We start from the raw sequence: 17,570 nt of genomic DNA, 5'->3' as shown, positions 1-17,570 counted from the left end.
GTGCATTCATGGTCTTTTTATTATAACACTTTATTTCATAATGCATGTCGCTGGGTAGGGCTTAGAGCTGTCTTGTCTACAAAAGACTTCGGGGCAAAGTGACACAAATGCTTTATCAAAAGATGATCAGAAAATAGATATAGCTTACCTACTGTAACTTTCTATCAGAGAATCAAGACCAGGAGCTTAAACTGGCAGAGTGTAAAATAACAACATTTTCATTGCCTAACCCGAGGCAGTTCATGAGGGCGAGTAGTGTAAAACAGAAGATATGCTTTGTGTGCCAGTTCCAACTTTTGCTGAACGTTTTAGAATCATACTTTTGAATGAAATTTTCTTAACTGATGCTGGCTTTTTTTTTTTTTTTTTTTTTACTACTCTGCATAAATCACGGGCTCAGATAAGTCTTAAGTTAATGCACTGAATACCTGTGCCTGTGCCTGCTATACTGCACTGAACTGTCACATATAAACCTGGTGTTTCTTTTACGGTAATACTTTTGTAAATGGAGGATGGCTTAAAGGTTTCAGCCTACAAAATCTTTTCTTTCTTCAGGTCAGTCATACAAACCTTTATTAAGTTGCTGTATACAGGCATCTGTGAGGCACCTATCTTTTTCAGGAAACAAGTATTTTGATTTATTTGTGCAAAGAGAAACGATCCTAGATAAAAACACTATATACACATTGCATGGGATCTTGATTGTAATAACTGATACATTCAAAAATTCTTTTAATATCTAGTAGCTCTTTTCAGTTGTGCAAAACCTGTCTTTTGGTTGCTGGTTTGATTATAATAGTATTTTTCAACGAGTGGTTTGGCAGGGCATCTGAAGAACCCATAACCACGTTTTAGTATTCTAATGTTATTGACATGACTCTAAGATCAAAGAAATATTCTCTAGTATGTTTGCAGGCAAAAAAAATGCTTGAATTCACTTTGCTAATAATATGCAAATGGCATATCTGTAACAATTTAAGAAAAGGCTTATTACAGAAATGCTTCATACAGTAATAACTCCAAGATTTCTGTTGCTTGAACTAGAAAGAGAAGTCATGCAATGAAGCGATCTCAGTGGTACATGAGCAGAGCGGTGTAGATGAAGTCATTGGATGTTGGAACTTCTTATGTTTACTTCCTAAGCTAAATGTAAAAATAATCTGCTTATAAATTCAGTTTTTTCTTGTGCTCTGAACCTCTTCTATTGATACTGACTTGTCATTGCTCCCTCAAAATATCTTTTCTTGCTGAAATGGAACGTGTTAAATTAGAGGAAGCCAGGTGCAAATGGCATCAGCAAGACAGACAGTGACGTGCAAAGAGAACCCACTTCTGCAGACTGAGAAGAATAAATCAGAGGAGGAAGAGCAGGTGAAAGTAGTTGATGCTGAAAGAGATGATTTGGCTAAGCGGAAATCTCAGTGTGTCCTTCCTCAGCTACAAGAAGATACGATTTTCGTGAACACCTCTATAACAAAAGCAGATCTGGAAACATGGAAAAGATTGAAACTGTCAGGAGAGCCCAGGTATAGTTTATTCCTGTGGACAGGGCTGGCACTGTTGGAAGCATGTTCGTTTTTGTCACAGTCTATTTGTGTGTGTTTGTGCTTTTAACCAAGAAGAATGCCTTGATGACAATCAATCTTCACCTATTAAAATTGTCATGACCCTTCACCAGCTTTGTTGCCCTTCTCTGGACACGCTTCAGGGCTTCAATGTCTTCAATGTCAATGAGCATCTCTTTCTATTAATATGTCCGTACTGCATTTGAGGCCTGAGCTAATGTATCTGCATGGCATCTTACTGTGCTGAGTAAATATGTCAGTACTATTTGTTACTACAACAGGAGCTGTAGGAGCCTTGTCATATGGCATCAACGTGCTTATATCGCAAGCTAAAGCTTCACAAAGGGAGCTGGTATAAAGTGGTTATTCTAAAATTTTTCCCTGCGGAGATGGATTATAATGTATGCAGGTGATTTGTGACTCCAGTAGGAAAGGGTAACAACTCCTGGGCTTCCTGTTTAGGCGCATGCTATTTTCCAATTAAAGTTAGCCATCTGTTCATGCATTCTGCTAACAATGTGAGTACTGTGTGTAATTCTAGCTCTAATACAAACCACCCAAAAATCAATCATTCTCTCATCTCAAAGATGTTAGTAATCTCTCCATTAAATTTGTGGTGAATTATTAAGTTGTTCTTCAAATCACGATTCAGTGCCCACTTCTCAGGATGGGTGAATTGCCCTTTGTGGTGCTCTCATGCCACTGGCACCCCTGTGTGACAGGTAGGGTGCACTGGTGCTGTGGTCCCAGGTCTGTGTGGGCTGATAAGGGAACTAAAGCTGTATCAGGACGAAGTCCCAGTTTTTGAGTGGGCCATGACTATGTGCCTTCCCCTAAGGAAGGGCTTTCATGAATGTAACTCCAGAGTTTTCCCAACATGTCCATAGACTTTATCTGTCAGATCACAGTGTGCCACACCTCTTCTTATCCGTGTCCTTGAATTTTTAAAAAGGACCCCTTTAAAAGCTTAGAGGCATTTAATTTGCTTTACTCTGGGGTCTCATTTAGGATGAATTGTCTTATTCCTCATTCTGACTAGTGAAGAAGATTGTAATTGTCCCAGTGACACTCCACCAGCAGCTGAAGTCACAGTGGAAGCAGCAGTCCAGGATGATTTTGCTGTCCGCAAAGCCAGAGCAAACAGAAAGGCTGGTAGCCTCAAGCAGAAGTTTGTGCACTTCGGGCCAGTAACTGAGATTGATCAGCAGAAGTGGGACAAGCTCAGCATCGGCAGAGCTTCGCGCAGGTGTGAAGCAGGAGAAGAAAGCAAGAAAGACAGAGTAAAGGTTCACTCGGATGTTGAAAGCTCTCTTCCAACCACTGCTGGCAGTCTCCAGCTTGCTGAGCACAGTGATGCAGTATCTAAGCCACAGAATGAGCCCAGGTATTTGGTGTGGCTTAGGATGCGCTGCTGAGCTGGAATTTGGACCTGTTCCTGCAGGAGGCTGGGCTGCATGGGGGTGGCACATGCCTAGGAGCTGCTTGCACGCACAGCCCTGTTCAGAAGGCATCTGATGCTTTCCTGGCATCATTACATGTTTGGAGTTACACAAAACAATGCTGTGCATATGCCTTCCGAGCTTTTCCCTCAACAGCTTTGGCTAGTGGTGAAATTGCTGGTATCTCAGAAGCTGAGCTATCTTTAAAGCTTTCTGCCTCTTGATCTCCAGCTGCTTTTCTCTGCCTGCTTTCAGTGCATTAGGAATTTGTTGCTCAGCTTTCAGGCCTCACTGCTGTTCAGAAAACGCTTTCTTCAGCCCTAATGGATTTACTTTCTTTTTGAAGATGAAGTGCCATGAAACCAAGGTAGACTGGTGCTCTGTGTTTCTGGCATTTATCTGGAGAGAATGACAGCTCAGGGAAGTTAACATATTAACAGAGCTTAAATTTATTTGGCTTTTCTTTAATTGCTTAGTCTGCAGTTGTAGCAAGTTTTTTAATGAATGCATTTAGCAAGCAATTCTTTCAGTAAAGTTTGTGTGCTTGTAAAGCATTTGCGAGCTGAGTTGAAGGACTCTTCCCCTTATGTTTCATTTGACCTAAGAACCTTTTGTCTACGTCATGCTTCTCATGACCTCACTAGGGAGATAGCACAGCCAGGTACAGATGAATGTTTCAGGAGCACGCCGTCACCTGTTGCTACTATTGATGTCATCTCTGAGAAACAAGCCCTGTGCAGCTTGAACAAACAGCAAGAAAGCACCGAAGAAGAAAGCAATGCACTTTTACCTGACATTGAGAGAGATGATATGTTGGTTAGAAGGATGGGGACCTTTCAGAGGCGCACAACTAGCGCTGTTCCAATACATTGTCCTCCCCTGTCAGTAGCTCAGGAGAAGGATTTGAAGACTCCACAAGCAGAGAGGTCAGAGAACAGAAGCAAATCCCTCTGAGCTTCATGCCTGGTTTGTGTGTGGTGTGAGCTTGGATCGGTCAGCAATGTTATTCCATTCTCCATTCAGCCTTTAAAGATGTGTTTTACTCATTCATCATGGCATGTGTTCTGTTTTATGAAATTACTTACAAGAATGTATCTTATGAACATAAAACAGTCTGCTTTCTTTCATAATATTTAAATACTTCAATTGTTAATTGCTGTGCAGCATGAAAACAGTCTTTCATCTTTTGGGGGGATTTCTTTTGCAATCCATGGTGCTTTCTCCAGAGTCCTATGCCAATTTCTAAGGGAATAATTCCTTGCATATATTTTTATGCAATCTCCAGCATCTAACATAACACCTACGTAAGTGTGGCATTCGTTGTAGTTTCCTCTTGCTTTCACTCCTTGCACTGTAGTGAAAGATGCCTAGTTGTCCATCACCCTGCAGCTGTGTTTTGAGTAGCAGTACCCCACGTTGCCTCAACAGCCGCTTGCCTTTGGGCTGTGCAAGTGAATGTTATCATGGAACAGTGTCACTTGTCTCTCTGAGCAGTACTGTAACACGAGAAGAGAGCCAAGAACAGCTTGAAATCCCTCAACAGCAGAGTGGTGGAACAGAAAACAAAGTGAAGTTTCCAGACCCGCAAAGAGATGACATGTTGGCCAGAAGAACTGGAGCTTTTCTAAAACAGCCGGGGCCAAGTGTTAAGCAGTTCCTTCCCATGCCATTTTCAAAGCAGCAGAATAAACAGGGCACAGCTAGAGAACCTGAAAAGAAAACTGCGAGGTAAGAAAGTCTGTTCCTCTCTTTCCTTTGCAGTTGGTCCTGCAGACTGTTTGTCAAGATCTCTTGATCTGGAGGAGTTGCTGCTGGCCCAGCAGACGTTTCTTCCATACTCATTCTTCAATCTATGCTAACTCGTTCTGCTCTAATAGGCAGTGTAGGTTTTCTGGCCTTTTTGGTAGAGCCTTGTAAAGTCTTAGACCAAAGATGTAGCAGATGCAAAATTCTAACAGCATGTGAAAATAGGTGTTAATATAGCATGATTGTACTACTTTTGTAGAGGTTTCTACTTATATAGGAGCTGATCACTAAAAATATTTCCAGATAGAAACAGAGGTGGTGGATGTGGTAGATGAGGTGTTTGTCTATAGTTTAGCTGGTGCCAGTGACTCCCAAACAGGATAAGAAAGCACTTGAACTAGTTTCCTCCTGGTAAGATTTGGTGTCTTAGTTCAGATGACCAGTGCAGTGTGGTGAAGATGGAGTGTTAAGCCTTTGAACAGAGCCATGTGTTGGCTGTTTGAGCCACATGAACGTTATAACTCATCTGCCTCTTCAAAGTACTTGAGAGAGGAAGGATACACACACACCTGTGCGTACATAAATGGAAAATAATGTACAGCTCAGCCAGGAGTGGCTTGATGTTGAGAAGACCTTCAGTTGAATAGCTTGGTTAAAATATGTTGTCAAAACTTGAGTCTTTGGTAATTTTAAGTTACTGGCATAGAAGAATGGAAATACAGGCATTTTACTCTGTTATAATAGTTTAGTGTGTCTAAAAGCTGTGTGTTTGTAGAATTTTTTTGGTTAACTTGCAGTCACACTTTTCATTACGTACACGTGATTTTTCAGATGTTGTTTAATACATTTCTTTGCACTGCTGCCTTTGGCTCACTCAGGCCTGAAAAAAGTCCACAAGTCTGCATTACTAGCTCTGGAAAACCTGTAATTCTACCTCAACAAGAGCAGCAGCAAGGGCAGGAAAGTGGCAGTCTTCCTCCTGCAGGACAAGAGGATACTGTGTGCCCTGCCCAAGTGGGTGATCATAGCCTTAATGAAGTCCACCTGGATGGAACATCTAAGCTTCAGATGGTTCCTGAGGAAAACAGAACTGAAACATTGTCATCCAAGGAAGAGCATCTGCAAACGTGAGCTCTGTATGGTGTGAATCACGCAGCTTGGTCACCCTTTGCTCTTCTACTGTGTGTGCACTTCAGAATTCAGATTTTGCATTGCTTGGTGTGTTTTCAGTCCAGACTAAAATACTGTATGTCTGTACACACTTCTAAGAAGCAAAAAGAGTATTTGTGTAACGTTTTCTTTTCTACAACTAATGAAAGCAAATATCTGATTGAAATATGTATGTGCGTACAAAAATCGCTTATGAGTAGCAGAGGTTCAGCTGGATGCTGCTGGGCATCTCTGGGGATGCATGTCTCGCTTCTTTGTGATCAGAAAATGTTGCAGAGTCAACCTTTGTATTTCATGTTGTTTTATGATAAATCCCAGATACAGACACATCATTTGCATGACCCTAAACAAGACAATCACTCCAGTGAATGACACTGACTTGTGTATTACTGGTACCTTTTTTCAGCTGCACCAAAACAAAAACAGGGAATCCTATGGTAATGTTGATTTGAGCACCGTTGTGGAATGTAACCGTTAAGTTTTGTCTCCATTCATCACATACGTGGCACTTTAATGTAAATGTGAATATATTGTCTGTTTTCAATAACTACTTTCTACACCCACTTTAGGTATACTCTAGCACATTTTTGTAATGGGGGCATTAGGCAGGGAGGGATGGATGATGTTTTGGGGCAGTTTGACCTATGGATGATTAATAAGGTAAGTGCTGTGTGCTGAATAGATTATCTCTGAAAACTATGTTCTCTTTTGGTTTGCTTTACCAGGACAGGTTGGATGTTCAAGGGAATGTTAACCAGGTTTAATGGGTCCAGTTGCAATTAATACATAATGTGTTTATCAACGCTCTAATTTTATATTTGGTCTTGTAGATTCGGCCCCAGAACTGCTGTGTCTGATGACGCAGAGTAAGTTGTCTTGTGTTCACAAGATTCTGTTTTAAACAACTTACACTGCATGCTTTCCAGTCTTTCTACTAATTTAAAATACGGTTGATGCCTTATCATTATTTTGCAGTGTTTCAGCAAATAAATTTTTCAGAACTGTACTGAAAAATGGAACGCAACATGGCTTACATTGCAGCTAAAGATAATTTATACATAGACACTCATAAAAACTGAGCATAACACTAATGTGCAGCTATTGCTTAAAGCATTGGTTCTTCTTTTTTTTTTTTTTTTTTCCTTCTTTTGTTTTTCCTCTCCTGATTTTGCACTGCCTCAAATCCACTGTAGGTTAGGAGACTTGGGTTGAACCTGGACTGGGTATTGGAGGGAAAAAACAACAACCCAAGTGTGACCTGTACAGTTAAACCAGGAAGACAAAAAAGAAAGCCCAAAGTAAAGTAAAATGCATTGTGAACTTTGGAATAATTGTCAGGGAAAAAAACCTCCTTCAGCTGTTCCATTATTGTATCTTATAGCTTTCTTTTGAATTTCTTCTAGGTTGGTTTAACTTCAATAATATACTAAACTTTCCTCTTTTAAGCTTCTCATCTCAGTGCTTTACATTTAACCAAAGGAGCAGGATGGGGGCATTTATTGCACTTAAAACTTTTGTGTGTGGATGAATATGAACCATAGTACAGAATAATGTTCAGCGTTATTTAAGAAGCCATGGTGGAAATGTATCAGCTATTCCAAATTACAATGTGCGGGAGTTCAGAAGCAAAGAAATAGTTTAGGACTACACATGTAATTTGTCCTTAGTATCCTTATGTTGTTCACAGACATCCATGCAACCTTCTCTGTTTCCCATATAAAATCACAGAATAAAATGGCATAGAGGGCTTTATTCAGTTTACAATATGTGTAGTGCACGAGCGTTATCTCCTTTATGCTGTGCAAAGCCTGCGTCCACTGCCCAAAGAGCCACAGAGTAAATGTAATTATTTTCAAGAAGCAGAAATCCTATTGATCGAAATGAGAGATTAGATAGTGTAACAACACAGAACTGTTATGCTTTACAGTGGTGCCTCTCCTGCCTTTTTGTAGAGCATTACCTGTCTCATTGATTTGCTTATTTGTTTCCCATGGTTTTGCATGTCTGTATTAAATGCAAACATGAGAGAAAGTACATGGAGGCATCACAGTGTCTTTGGCTGTATTATTAGAGAGTAGCGAAGATATGAATAAATCATATTGTTTATTCTACATGGATTTTGTTTAAAAAGGCAAAACAATACATGTTCAAGCCTTATTGTCACCCTTTCCAGATGTGCCACAGTTTACAGAGCAACTATTTTCCTAAACTGCCTGTAAAGGTCTTATAAATGTAAGATTGTATTTTTCCTCCTGAAGTATTTGCAAAAAAACTACTAAGATGTGGCTCACAAGTAGGAAAAATAAATTGAACTGACATTTCAAATGCTTCCAAAATGTTTGTCAAGTCTCCTTTGAAAACTGTGACTTGAATTCAGCCCTAAACTTGGAGCTATTCTGGCAGCAGAATTCCTATGTTAGATTGACCAAGTTCCCGTTGCTGGTTGGTCACCACCAAATTGTGTCAGCAGCCCCAGGGCTGTCTCCAGCTCCCAGAAAGGGTATCCTTAGCATAAATTGGAGTAAAGAGACAGCCCTGGCTGCTGTGATGTTGTGATTGCTTGGAGTCCATAGCCATTATTAAAGGCAGAGGACAACACTGTGAACACTGCAGGAGGGCAGCAAGAGGTGGCTTGTGGTTCCTTCTTTTCTTTCTCTGCTCCCAGGCTTTTCTGTGGCCTTCTGTCAGGTTTCCAGTTTCTGTTGCTTTACAGTGTTTTTTTCTGTTGCACTCTGCCCAGCCTATGAGTTAGAGCCATTTTGTGTCTGGCAGGGGCTGTATCAGAATTATGGGGCATCTTCGTTTCTCTCCAGATAAGACTTAGCAAAATGTCACCATTTTGCTAAGAAAATTCCACAGGTGATATAGCTGAGCACACTGTTATGTGGCCAACTGCTGGCAGTGCAGTCTCTTCCAAAAAGGGAGAGGCACCAGGAGGTTAAATTCATGTGGCTGAAATGCATGACTATATCTCTTCTCCTTGCAGTTGCCTTCCACTTACCTAGCATGTTGCTGATGATCAGTCCCTTTCCCATCTCTCAAAGAGATCCGTTGAATTTTGCTGGCAGTGTGACAGCCCAGCGTTCATTTAGGCTTATGCCTTATACTTTAAGACCAACATATGAATTATAGTGGGCTGAGAATTTTGAGTATTTATTTACTGGAGTCTGATCCTTTAGCCATCCTGTCTCTTTTTTGTTTTGTTAGGGTTTCTTAAAGCTTACTGTGTTTATAAATGGTAATGCAGCCACATAATAAATGCTCTGCGTATTTTAACATATTCTTATAAAAATTCTTACCATATTTCTCATTTTTTTTTAATTAAATAGTCTGAACACTCAAGTCCTTGAGGACGTTTTTATTCAATACTTACTTGGACTTGTTAAAAAACAAACAACAACAGAACAAAACAAAACAAAAGCTGTATAGCACCACTGACAAGAACAACTGCAATTTGGAAGAACAAAGTAGTATAACTTAAAAACAATCACAGTATCCCAAAGAGCCAGCCCTTCAAATTATAGTATTGGTTTGCACAGTGTTTTTTTCCCCAGGTCTTTGTCAGAACAGCATTTCTGATACTGGTCAGCAGAAAGGCAGCATAGTTGCAGTCCCAAGGAGCTTTGCAGAATATCTGTGGTCATGAGATCTGTATTGTTAAATCTCCCCATTTGTTTGTATGCTGTGCCCGTTGTCCTGGGATGTGGCTGAAGGAAGAAGTAATTCAAACTCTATTCATGCAGGTTTTGACAGACTGGAGACATTTGTGGCTTTTATAAGCCGTTTGTAAATTATATAAGAAGGGAAGAAATGATGTTGGACTCATAGTGAAAGTGTCTTCTGATGGAAGCTGAGTTCCAGCCTCTTTGGTTCTCTTCTGTAGATAGACTTGCCTAGCAGAGAAATCTGTGTAGGCCATCTAGTTGGCCTTTTCCACATGTTCAGGAAGTGAGGTGGATCTTGTCAGTGGCTGTTATGTGTTGGTCAGAGCAGGAAGCAATGCTTTGAGATGACTCCTTCAGACTGCTCCCTTGGGGAGGCAGATTTGTGCGGTAACATTATTGGAGCTGCTGTTTGGTTGAACCCATCTGCCTGCTTATCCATGGCAGTGAAGGCCCAGCAGCATGAGGTGATAACTAAAACAGAAGGTGTACATAGCTTGATACCTGGGGTAGGTTAAAGCCTTTTCCAGGGTGCCTTTTTTATTGCACCATTAATAGCCATGAAGTCTGTTTAGCTGTGTTTGCTTACTCCAAGTGAAGACAGGGAAAAAGAAAAACACAACGTTAGCTTTTCATTGGAATTTCAGTATACCTGGCAGAGAATATTTTTATTCTCCTATACCAGATGACATAGTGCTAGTCCTCATGCCCTCTCCTAGGAGCAGTTATCAGCAATTTGAGTCTCCTGTTGTCATCTACTCTTTGCAAATGAAATATTCTTTGATGGGGGGGAATGGTACATGAAGGAGTCTATACAATCAGTTAGACATGGCAGGCACAAAGTGACAAATACTTAAGACTGCAGGTTTTTCCTTAGAATGAGTTTCAAATGCACTTAAACTGGGATAAATCCACTGAAGGTTGTGTTAATGATACATCCCCCAACCTACCTCACTAGTCTGCAAAACAGAAGTGAAAGTTAAATGTTCTTTAGTAGACTTCAGTTTTAAAAAAGCAAAATTTGCAGTTTCTTTGGGTTCTGTTTCTTAAGAGTACTCCAGTTCAGTCCTGAGCAATGCAACCCTTAAGTTACCCACAGAGGAACCCAAAGAAGTGCATTCTTTTTAAGGGATGAAGCATGGTAATATGATAACTATACTTTTTCTGCTTGAAGGCAATAGGGTGTGTATTGTGTTTCTGAATATATGCCCACTAACAGGATGGGATCTGTGCATGTCTTTTTCCATCCACTGTCTAGACTTTTCCATTTCCCCCGAAGAGTGAGTTGTTCACATCTTTGCTTGCCTGAATATGCCAGCTAAATATGTATATACACAGCTTTCAGTGTGTATTCACTTCAATTACTGTGTCCACAGTTGCCTACAACTCTTCTTCATTTGGTGCTTCTCCTGCTAGTTGGCTCACCTACAGCTGCAGATGATCATTTGGAAACTGCTGTGAAGTCACCTCCTGTGGAACTGCATGGCTTTCCCTCCCCCTTTTTGCTTTTAATGGCCCAGCTGAGGTCATGTCTCACTAATAATAGGTAGTGGGGGGGAGTAGAAAGTACATTATCTTCATGTGAAGATCTTTAAATAATATGAATGATGGTATAATATCAAACCATGACCCTTTTTCCTTTAACTCTCCAAAGGTCAGAGGCAAAAATAGCGTGTGTATAAAGAAACTGTTTTGTCCCATACACAATTGTTTGTTGTACAGTCAGCTTTCCCTTTGTTAGGTTAACCATATGAACAAGTCAGTGCTGATAGCATTGAGTTTCTTTGAGGCAGGGAGGGAAGAGGAGGCAACATGCTGTGTGTCCTGCATGTGCTTCTCTGAGCAGGCTCTCCTGGTTCCTGTTGCAGTAGCATTTAGCCAGCCACGCTACCCCTGACGTACTTCTCAAGCCTCTCTTGTTTTACAGTAAAATGGAAGCTTCTGTCTGCAATATAATTGAAGGGATCAGTGAGAACTCAGTAGGAAACATCTTCATAAACTTTAATACTCTGAACTCACCTCTGAGTAGGATAATTTTAACAAAAGCTACTGTCAGAGTTTTATTGTTAGAAATGCTTCACAGTGAGAGACAAAGTTGCTGTTGGCTAACAAAAAACAAGAGAACATTGAGGAGTACAGTGTCTGAAGTACTGCGTGGAAGTCATATGGGCGCTAACTGATCCTTCTCAGGGATTGCTGCTATTGGGAGCTCCGTAACAGTGCAGGTGTCTGATTCTGCTGCAGCACCCTCATGTGGCTTTAGCTCTCACAAAGCTGAAGAAGTATAAGGATATAAATAACGCTGTGCTTCTTATTCTTCCCTCATTGTTTAGGAGCGTGAGCATGTTTGACATGAGAAGCGAGGAAGAAGCCATGGCTCAGCCTCACAGCAAAGCTCGCCATGAAAAACTGCAGAATATACACAACCAGCTGAAAGAGGACGAGACCAGGTGGCAAGACGTGAGTGTACCACAGTGTCTGTGATACTGGCGTTAGGGCCAGTCAGCTGGGCAAAATAGCTAAATCAGTGGTTGCTCTCTCAATCAGGACTCTCTCTTCATTTTCTGTTGATAAAGGCATGTCTGTTGATAAAGGCATAGAAGTTCATATTCAGTTGTACATTACAGGACACACAGATGAATCGGGTATTTTGCGTTGTAAGAAAATATCATTAAAAACTGATTGCATAAAAATGAAAGCAAAACACTTATCTAATTGTTCTAACTAGAAAAAGTGACAAAGTATAAGACTAATCAGGGTGATAAATACATAGGTTGGACCTGACTTCAATACATTTGAAAACAAAAAGTGTCAATATTTTCCATCTTATTCAAGCAAACAAATTCCCCTTTAAGTTAGGTACACCTTGCTTGCATTGCAAGTCCTTTCCAAACTCTCCGTATTCTCCAATTTCCAAATTCTCCGTTTTTAAGTTGGCATGGCAATTTTGTATTATCTTCAGTAAATGGAAAGAGTAGAAAAAACGTTGCTCACAATTTGCAGGCAAATTAGTATCAGGAGCTTCAGCATCAATCCTGTTAGTTCCTGAAGACTGATTTTAAATGAGGAATATTGGAGTTATTGGGTTTTTTTTACATCTCTTCTAACAGCTAGTACAGTAATTTCCAGTTATAAAGACAGCTGCTATGAAATAGGTTTTGATAGAAAATTCAAGAAATAGCCCCCAAAAAGAACAGTATTTACAACTAGTAAATAAGTTTTACTAGAACAATGAAGGATTTCAGCTGAGTGGTCTGTATGTGTGGGAAGCCATAATTTCCCAGCAGAGATAAGAATGAGCCCAAAGGAATTCAAGAGGTTTGAGAACTCTTTGCTGTTGAATGAAAAATCCTCTGAGCTAAAGTGCACAACTTTTCCAGGCCCTCAGCATCTCATACAACAAACTGAAAGTCCTGAAGAGCTACTAAATATTCCCTTAGTGGAATGTCCTTGGCATTCCAAGGGTTTTGTAGAGATGACATTACATTCATGGTCTCATATTCTTCATATGCTCATGCTGTAAATTTGCCAACAATTAACGGTTTCATAGCTTTTTTTTTATTACCGTTGTTTTTCTGAAGAATCAGAGCTGGAAAATATAAACATCTTTAATTGCAGAAAGAGGAAGGCTTATGTTATGAAATTTGCTAATGAAAAACTAATTTCCAAACAATAAGCAATAGTGGGAGTAGCTGAATCAAGAAATGCCTTCAATGAGAATAATTAGTAACTGAGGAAGAGGAAAGGACCACGTTTCACGAAGGGGTTTATGGACTGATATATGTAGGTCATGTGAAGAAATACTTTAACAAGCACTCCCTTGAGTGTAATGTCAGTAATTTGTGGTTTTAAGCTAAATTAAAAGTGACAAGGTTTGTTCCTGGTTTTAATAAAATCAGTTATGTTTGCAGTACCTTCATCTGTTTACTAATAAAAATGCAATTAAAATATTTGGAAAACCATGTAATTAATGAAATAGCCTTTGAATTGAGTATGTGTACAGAATCTCTGGTTTTTATTAAAACCAGAATTTGTTAGAGTACATGAAATACAATCTGTATACTAATCTCCTGATGTTATAAAAGTTAATAACAAATGTGCCCCCATGGTTTCCTATGAGGTTATTTTTCTTTGCAAAAATTCTGTAGAGGTTAATTTTTACTGTAAAGTTTTGTTCCCTTTCTACTTGATTGCTGAGGAATCTTACAGCTTAGAAACACTTCTTCACTTGTTTTACTGTGAAACAAATTCTGTCTCTGTATGTAGCTTGTGAATTCATAACCTAAGCACAATGCAGGACATAGATGCGTCCCATAGGAGGTATCTCCTTTGTATTCCTTTGTTTTAGAGTCAGGCTGATGTTGCAGGAAGATTAAAGAACTAGAGTCACCGGGTCCTTCTCACAGTTTTGGACAGGTGGCTTCCAAATAGATTAGTGCTTCAATAAGCATGTGTCTGTGTTGCTGCATACAAATGTTAGTCCTGTTTCTCTGTCTTATCACAAGCCTACCAGAGAGGCACTTTAGTCCATAGTGCTGCTGAGATCTGGGCCCAAAATACTGGGGGGTGCTCGTAAGGAAGAGTTTGAGTTTAGATGTTGCACTGCATTCTTCTGTCTCTATAGTGCTGGTTCAAGTATACTTGCATGTAGTTGGCTGATATCATGGGCAGAGTGCAATTTTTGGTCCCTGGAATTGTCCCGGGGGATAGTCATTGCCCTGACTGGTCCCTTCTTTTCCTCACGTTCGGGTGTCATGCTTCTGTGATGCTACAAAGCCAATTAAAAATAAATAAATAAATAAATAATAGAAAGAAAAAGAAAAAGACAAAAAAAGAAGCCATCGGTGAAGCTATGAAATTCTAACATTTTCATTTTATGATGTGATCTCCATTTCTCCTTAAAGCAAACATCAGAGCCTGGTCCACGGGCAGATGCAAACATTACAAAGCTTGGCTGTCTGGATTCATTGATTCCTTAAGGCTGGTTTTTAGCTATTTGCAGTTCTGCATTCAGTTGCCTTCTTTCTCTCCCAGGACCTGGCTCGGTGGAAGAGTCGTCGAAGGAGTGCTTCCCAGGATTTAATTAAAAAAGAAGCTGAGAGAAAGAAAATGGAAAGATTATTGTCTGGAGAGGGAACAAATGAGCGCAGAAAAAGCATCAAAACATACCGAGAAATTGTGGAAGAGAAGTATGTTGTCTTACTGAAGTGCAGAGGCGTGTCTGAAAATGCTGTGTGCTTGACAGGGGATGTAGGTGGTTGTGGACAGCCATACCTGCGGGGCTGGAGTAGGGGAAGGAGAAGGGTAGTGATGGAGCAGAGGAAGTAGAAATGATTTTTAGTGTGAATTTTAATGTGGCGATCTCTCTTGTGTCATCTCCCATGCAGAGAGAGAAGAGAACGGGAGCTTCATGAGGCATACAAGAATGCAAAGACCCAGGAGGAGGCTGAGAGCATTCTCCAGCAGTATATCGAAAGATTCACCATTAGTGAAGCTGTTCTTGAGCGTTTGCAGATGCCAAAAATCCTGGAAAGAAGCCATTCAGTGGAGCCAAACTCCCCACTGAAAGACCCGAATCCTCTGAGATACTTAAGGCAACAATCTCTGCCTGCTCCAAAATTCACTGCCACCATTGAAGCAACCATCGTTCCCACCACTGAATTAGAGCCCAGTGGTTCGACAGGCCGCACATCTCCCAGCAAAAGTGTTGTCTCCAAGGCTGTGCCTATGCTGACACCCAAGCCTTACTCTCAACCCAAAAATACACAGGAAGTTTTAAAGAACTTTAAGGTAGGATACGTCGCACTCCTCTAAGTAAGTTAGGAAGCAAGGAGATCCTGACTAAATAATCACAACCTGTAAATGTTTAATGCAATTTAATTAAAAATAATAATAATAATAGCTATTCGCTACTTTGATTGTGGCATGCACGGGTCCCTGCAACCCTGCTGATGTCCCAGAGGCATTGCTACTGTGTTTGTTGTTTACCCTTATAAAAAGCTTCATTCAGGCGGTGAAGAAGCATGATGTCCGTAAGTGCTTGAAGTCTGTCCCAGCTCTTGTGAAACCACCTCCCACACAATGTTTTTTCATTGAAATGTGAAACTGGCAATTCCTATTTCTCTTCAGCCTCACTCGGTCTTCTCCTACAGTATACATTTTAGTACCCAGTCAAGTATTTTTGTGTTAATTTTATTTTACTTTTTTCTTTTTTCCTGTGATCCTTACAATTTTTTTCTCGCAGGACTTGGACAGAGGAGTCATACTCATGTTAACCTATATATAGTTCACATATACAGGCGAGAAACTAACACGTGGATGCTTCTTCACCTCACCCCCCACTAAAAATCTGTCTAGATCTTGTTTGCTTGATGTCAAAGAATGTGACTTAGTAAGAATGACTCCCCAGACTATGTAACTATTGCATTATTTTGCCCTCAAACACCGGTCTGTCAGTGCTTCTTGGCTCCAGTGACAATGTATTGACTTGCTCCAGATCAGAAGGAGAGGAGTATGTTTGTTTAACTCTGTAGTGAGGGCATCTGTCCTGATCATTCAAACATTTGGTTTTCCTCTCTAATATAAATAGAGAAATGTCTTAGTCTAAACAGAGACATTAAAATGGATGGTGTGTCCTGCCAGTGTTTTTCTGGCTTTTATATTTCTGAGGTTTTTCATGACCTGTCTCTCTATGGATAATCCAGCACGCAGTCCCATAAGACTTGGGGCTCAGTGTCTGCCCACACTTGAATTTGGAAATAAACCCTCAAACTCGTGCGGAGGGGAGTGATGGCAGTAAGGAAAGGGAGGGAACTTTTCACTTGAAAAGAAGTCAGAACTGGTAGAATGCTTGCAGGGCTGTTTCTCCCCAGTATGGGAGTGAGTGGTGTGAGGTGCTGGCTGCCTTCACCTCCCTGCACTTCTGAGGATGCCCATAGCCTTGGAAATGGCCTCTGGGTTAATCACCCTGAGGGGAAGAACAGATCTCTGGATATAAGCATACAAGAAGTCAGCAGGAGTAGTTTGCCCTTAGCACAACACTGATTGCATATAGTGAATTTACTCAAGTGAAGTACTGAAGTTAAATGAAAAGGGAGATAAGGAGTGGGACAGAGAGGATGAGCTGAGAAGAACTTTTCTTAAACTGCATTTCAGTTTGATAAGGTGATTCTGACACTTCTTGTGTCAGTTTTCAATAACAGCAAAATAAATGGGAAGTTCCCAAAGAAAGACATAACTTTGAAATTTGAAACGACTTATCACCATATGGATCCTAGATAGCTTCCTAAAGAACTCACTGATCTGTGCCATTACTCCCCCAAAGTCCAATCAGTAGCAGGGAAGAGTTTGTCTACATTTACCACCTTCATCTCTCTTATGGTGATCATCTTGCATGGAAGGATCTCTGTGCAGAGTAGCAAAGTCCTTCTCCAGATCTACCTAAAACTGAGCCCTGCTGTCGCTCCTGTAAGCATTTCTTGCTGCAGGTAAACAGGAGCAATGGGGTGTGATAATGACAGCTGGTGCTCTTCTGGTCCCTCTGTAGATTCCAGCTGGGATCTCTTATTGTGAGTGTCTATGTATATCTGGACATCCACAGACAGCCTGCCAAATTGAAGGAACCGTCAAAGTGTCACCGAAGCATCATTCAAAATGTAATTCTGTCCTAAGAGAAAGCTGCATCAGTGCAAAGGAAGAAACCAAAGCTTATTCTGTGTTTTCTTCCTTGCCTAAGTGTTCCTCAGGGAGAATGTAGGGCCATCAAAGTGCTAGCTAAACCTTAAAAACAAAGTATTAAATTGATTCTACTCTCCACAGTGACTGCATAAAGTCATTTTTTGGGAAAGAGGCTATTTATTTTATGGCCTCACAGAAAAGGTGGAATGCCAAGTTTTATTTGTTGGTTTCTTGTTTCCCTGTTATGAACAATAGATAAAAAAGCAGGTGGACACTGCTGCTCCATACCCTTTTAAAATTCACATGGCTGA

At 40.5% G+C, this 17,570-nt stretch overlaps 1 protein-coding gene across 13 annotated transcripts in view; it reads left to right on the top strand.

Annotated features, from left to right (window-relative positions):
- LIMCH1 (LIM and calponin homology domains 1) overlaps positions 1-17,570 on the top strand; it is a 153,388-nt gene that overhangs the window by 111,078 nt on the left and 24,740 nt on the right. For 10 of the 13 annotated variants that reach the window (XM_032444096.1, XM_032444102.1, XM_032444101.1 and 7 more), the window contains 9 exons: positions 1,272-1,526; positions 2,605-2,949; positions 3,649-3,930; positions 4,499-4,732; positions 5,629-5,877; positions 6,751-6,786; positions 11,916-12,042; positions 14,617-14,771; positions 14,970-15,372. In XM_032444096.1, coding sequence (XP_032299987.1) covers positions 1,272-1,526; positions 2,605-2,949; positions 3,649-3,930; positions 4,499-4,732; positions 5,629-5,877; positions 6,751-6,786; positions 11,916-12,042; positions 14,617-14,771; positions 14,970-15,372 — 2,086 coding nt within the window. The remainder of the gene's footprint in view (positions 1-1,271; positions 1,527-2,604; positions 2,950-3,648; positions 3,931-4,498; positions 4,733-5,628; positions 5,878-6,750; positions 6,787-11,915; positions 12,043-14,616; positions 14,772-14,969; positions 15,373-17,570) is intronic. The other 3 variants (XM_032444103.1, XM_032444099.1, XM_032444104.1) reach the window with 3 other exon arrangements.

The sequence above is a fragment of the Coturnix japonica genome, chromosome 4 (genome assembly GCF_001577835.2).
Source record: "Coturnix japonica isolate 7356 chromosome 4, Coturnix japonica 2.1, whole genome shotgun sequence".
Classification (NCBI taxonomy): Eukaryota; Metazoa; Chordata; class Aves; order Galliformes; family Phasianidae; genus Coturnix; species Coturnix japonica.
Note: the sequence above shows the minus strand (reverse complement) of the source record. Positions and strands in the feature narration are given on the sequence as shown.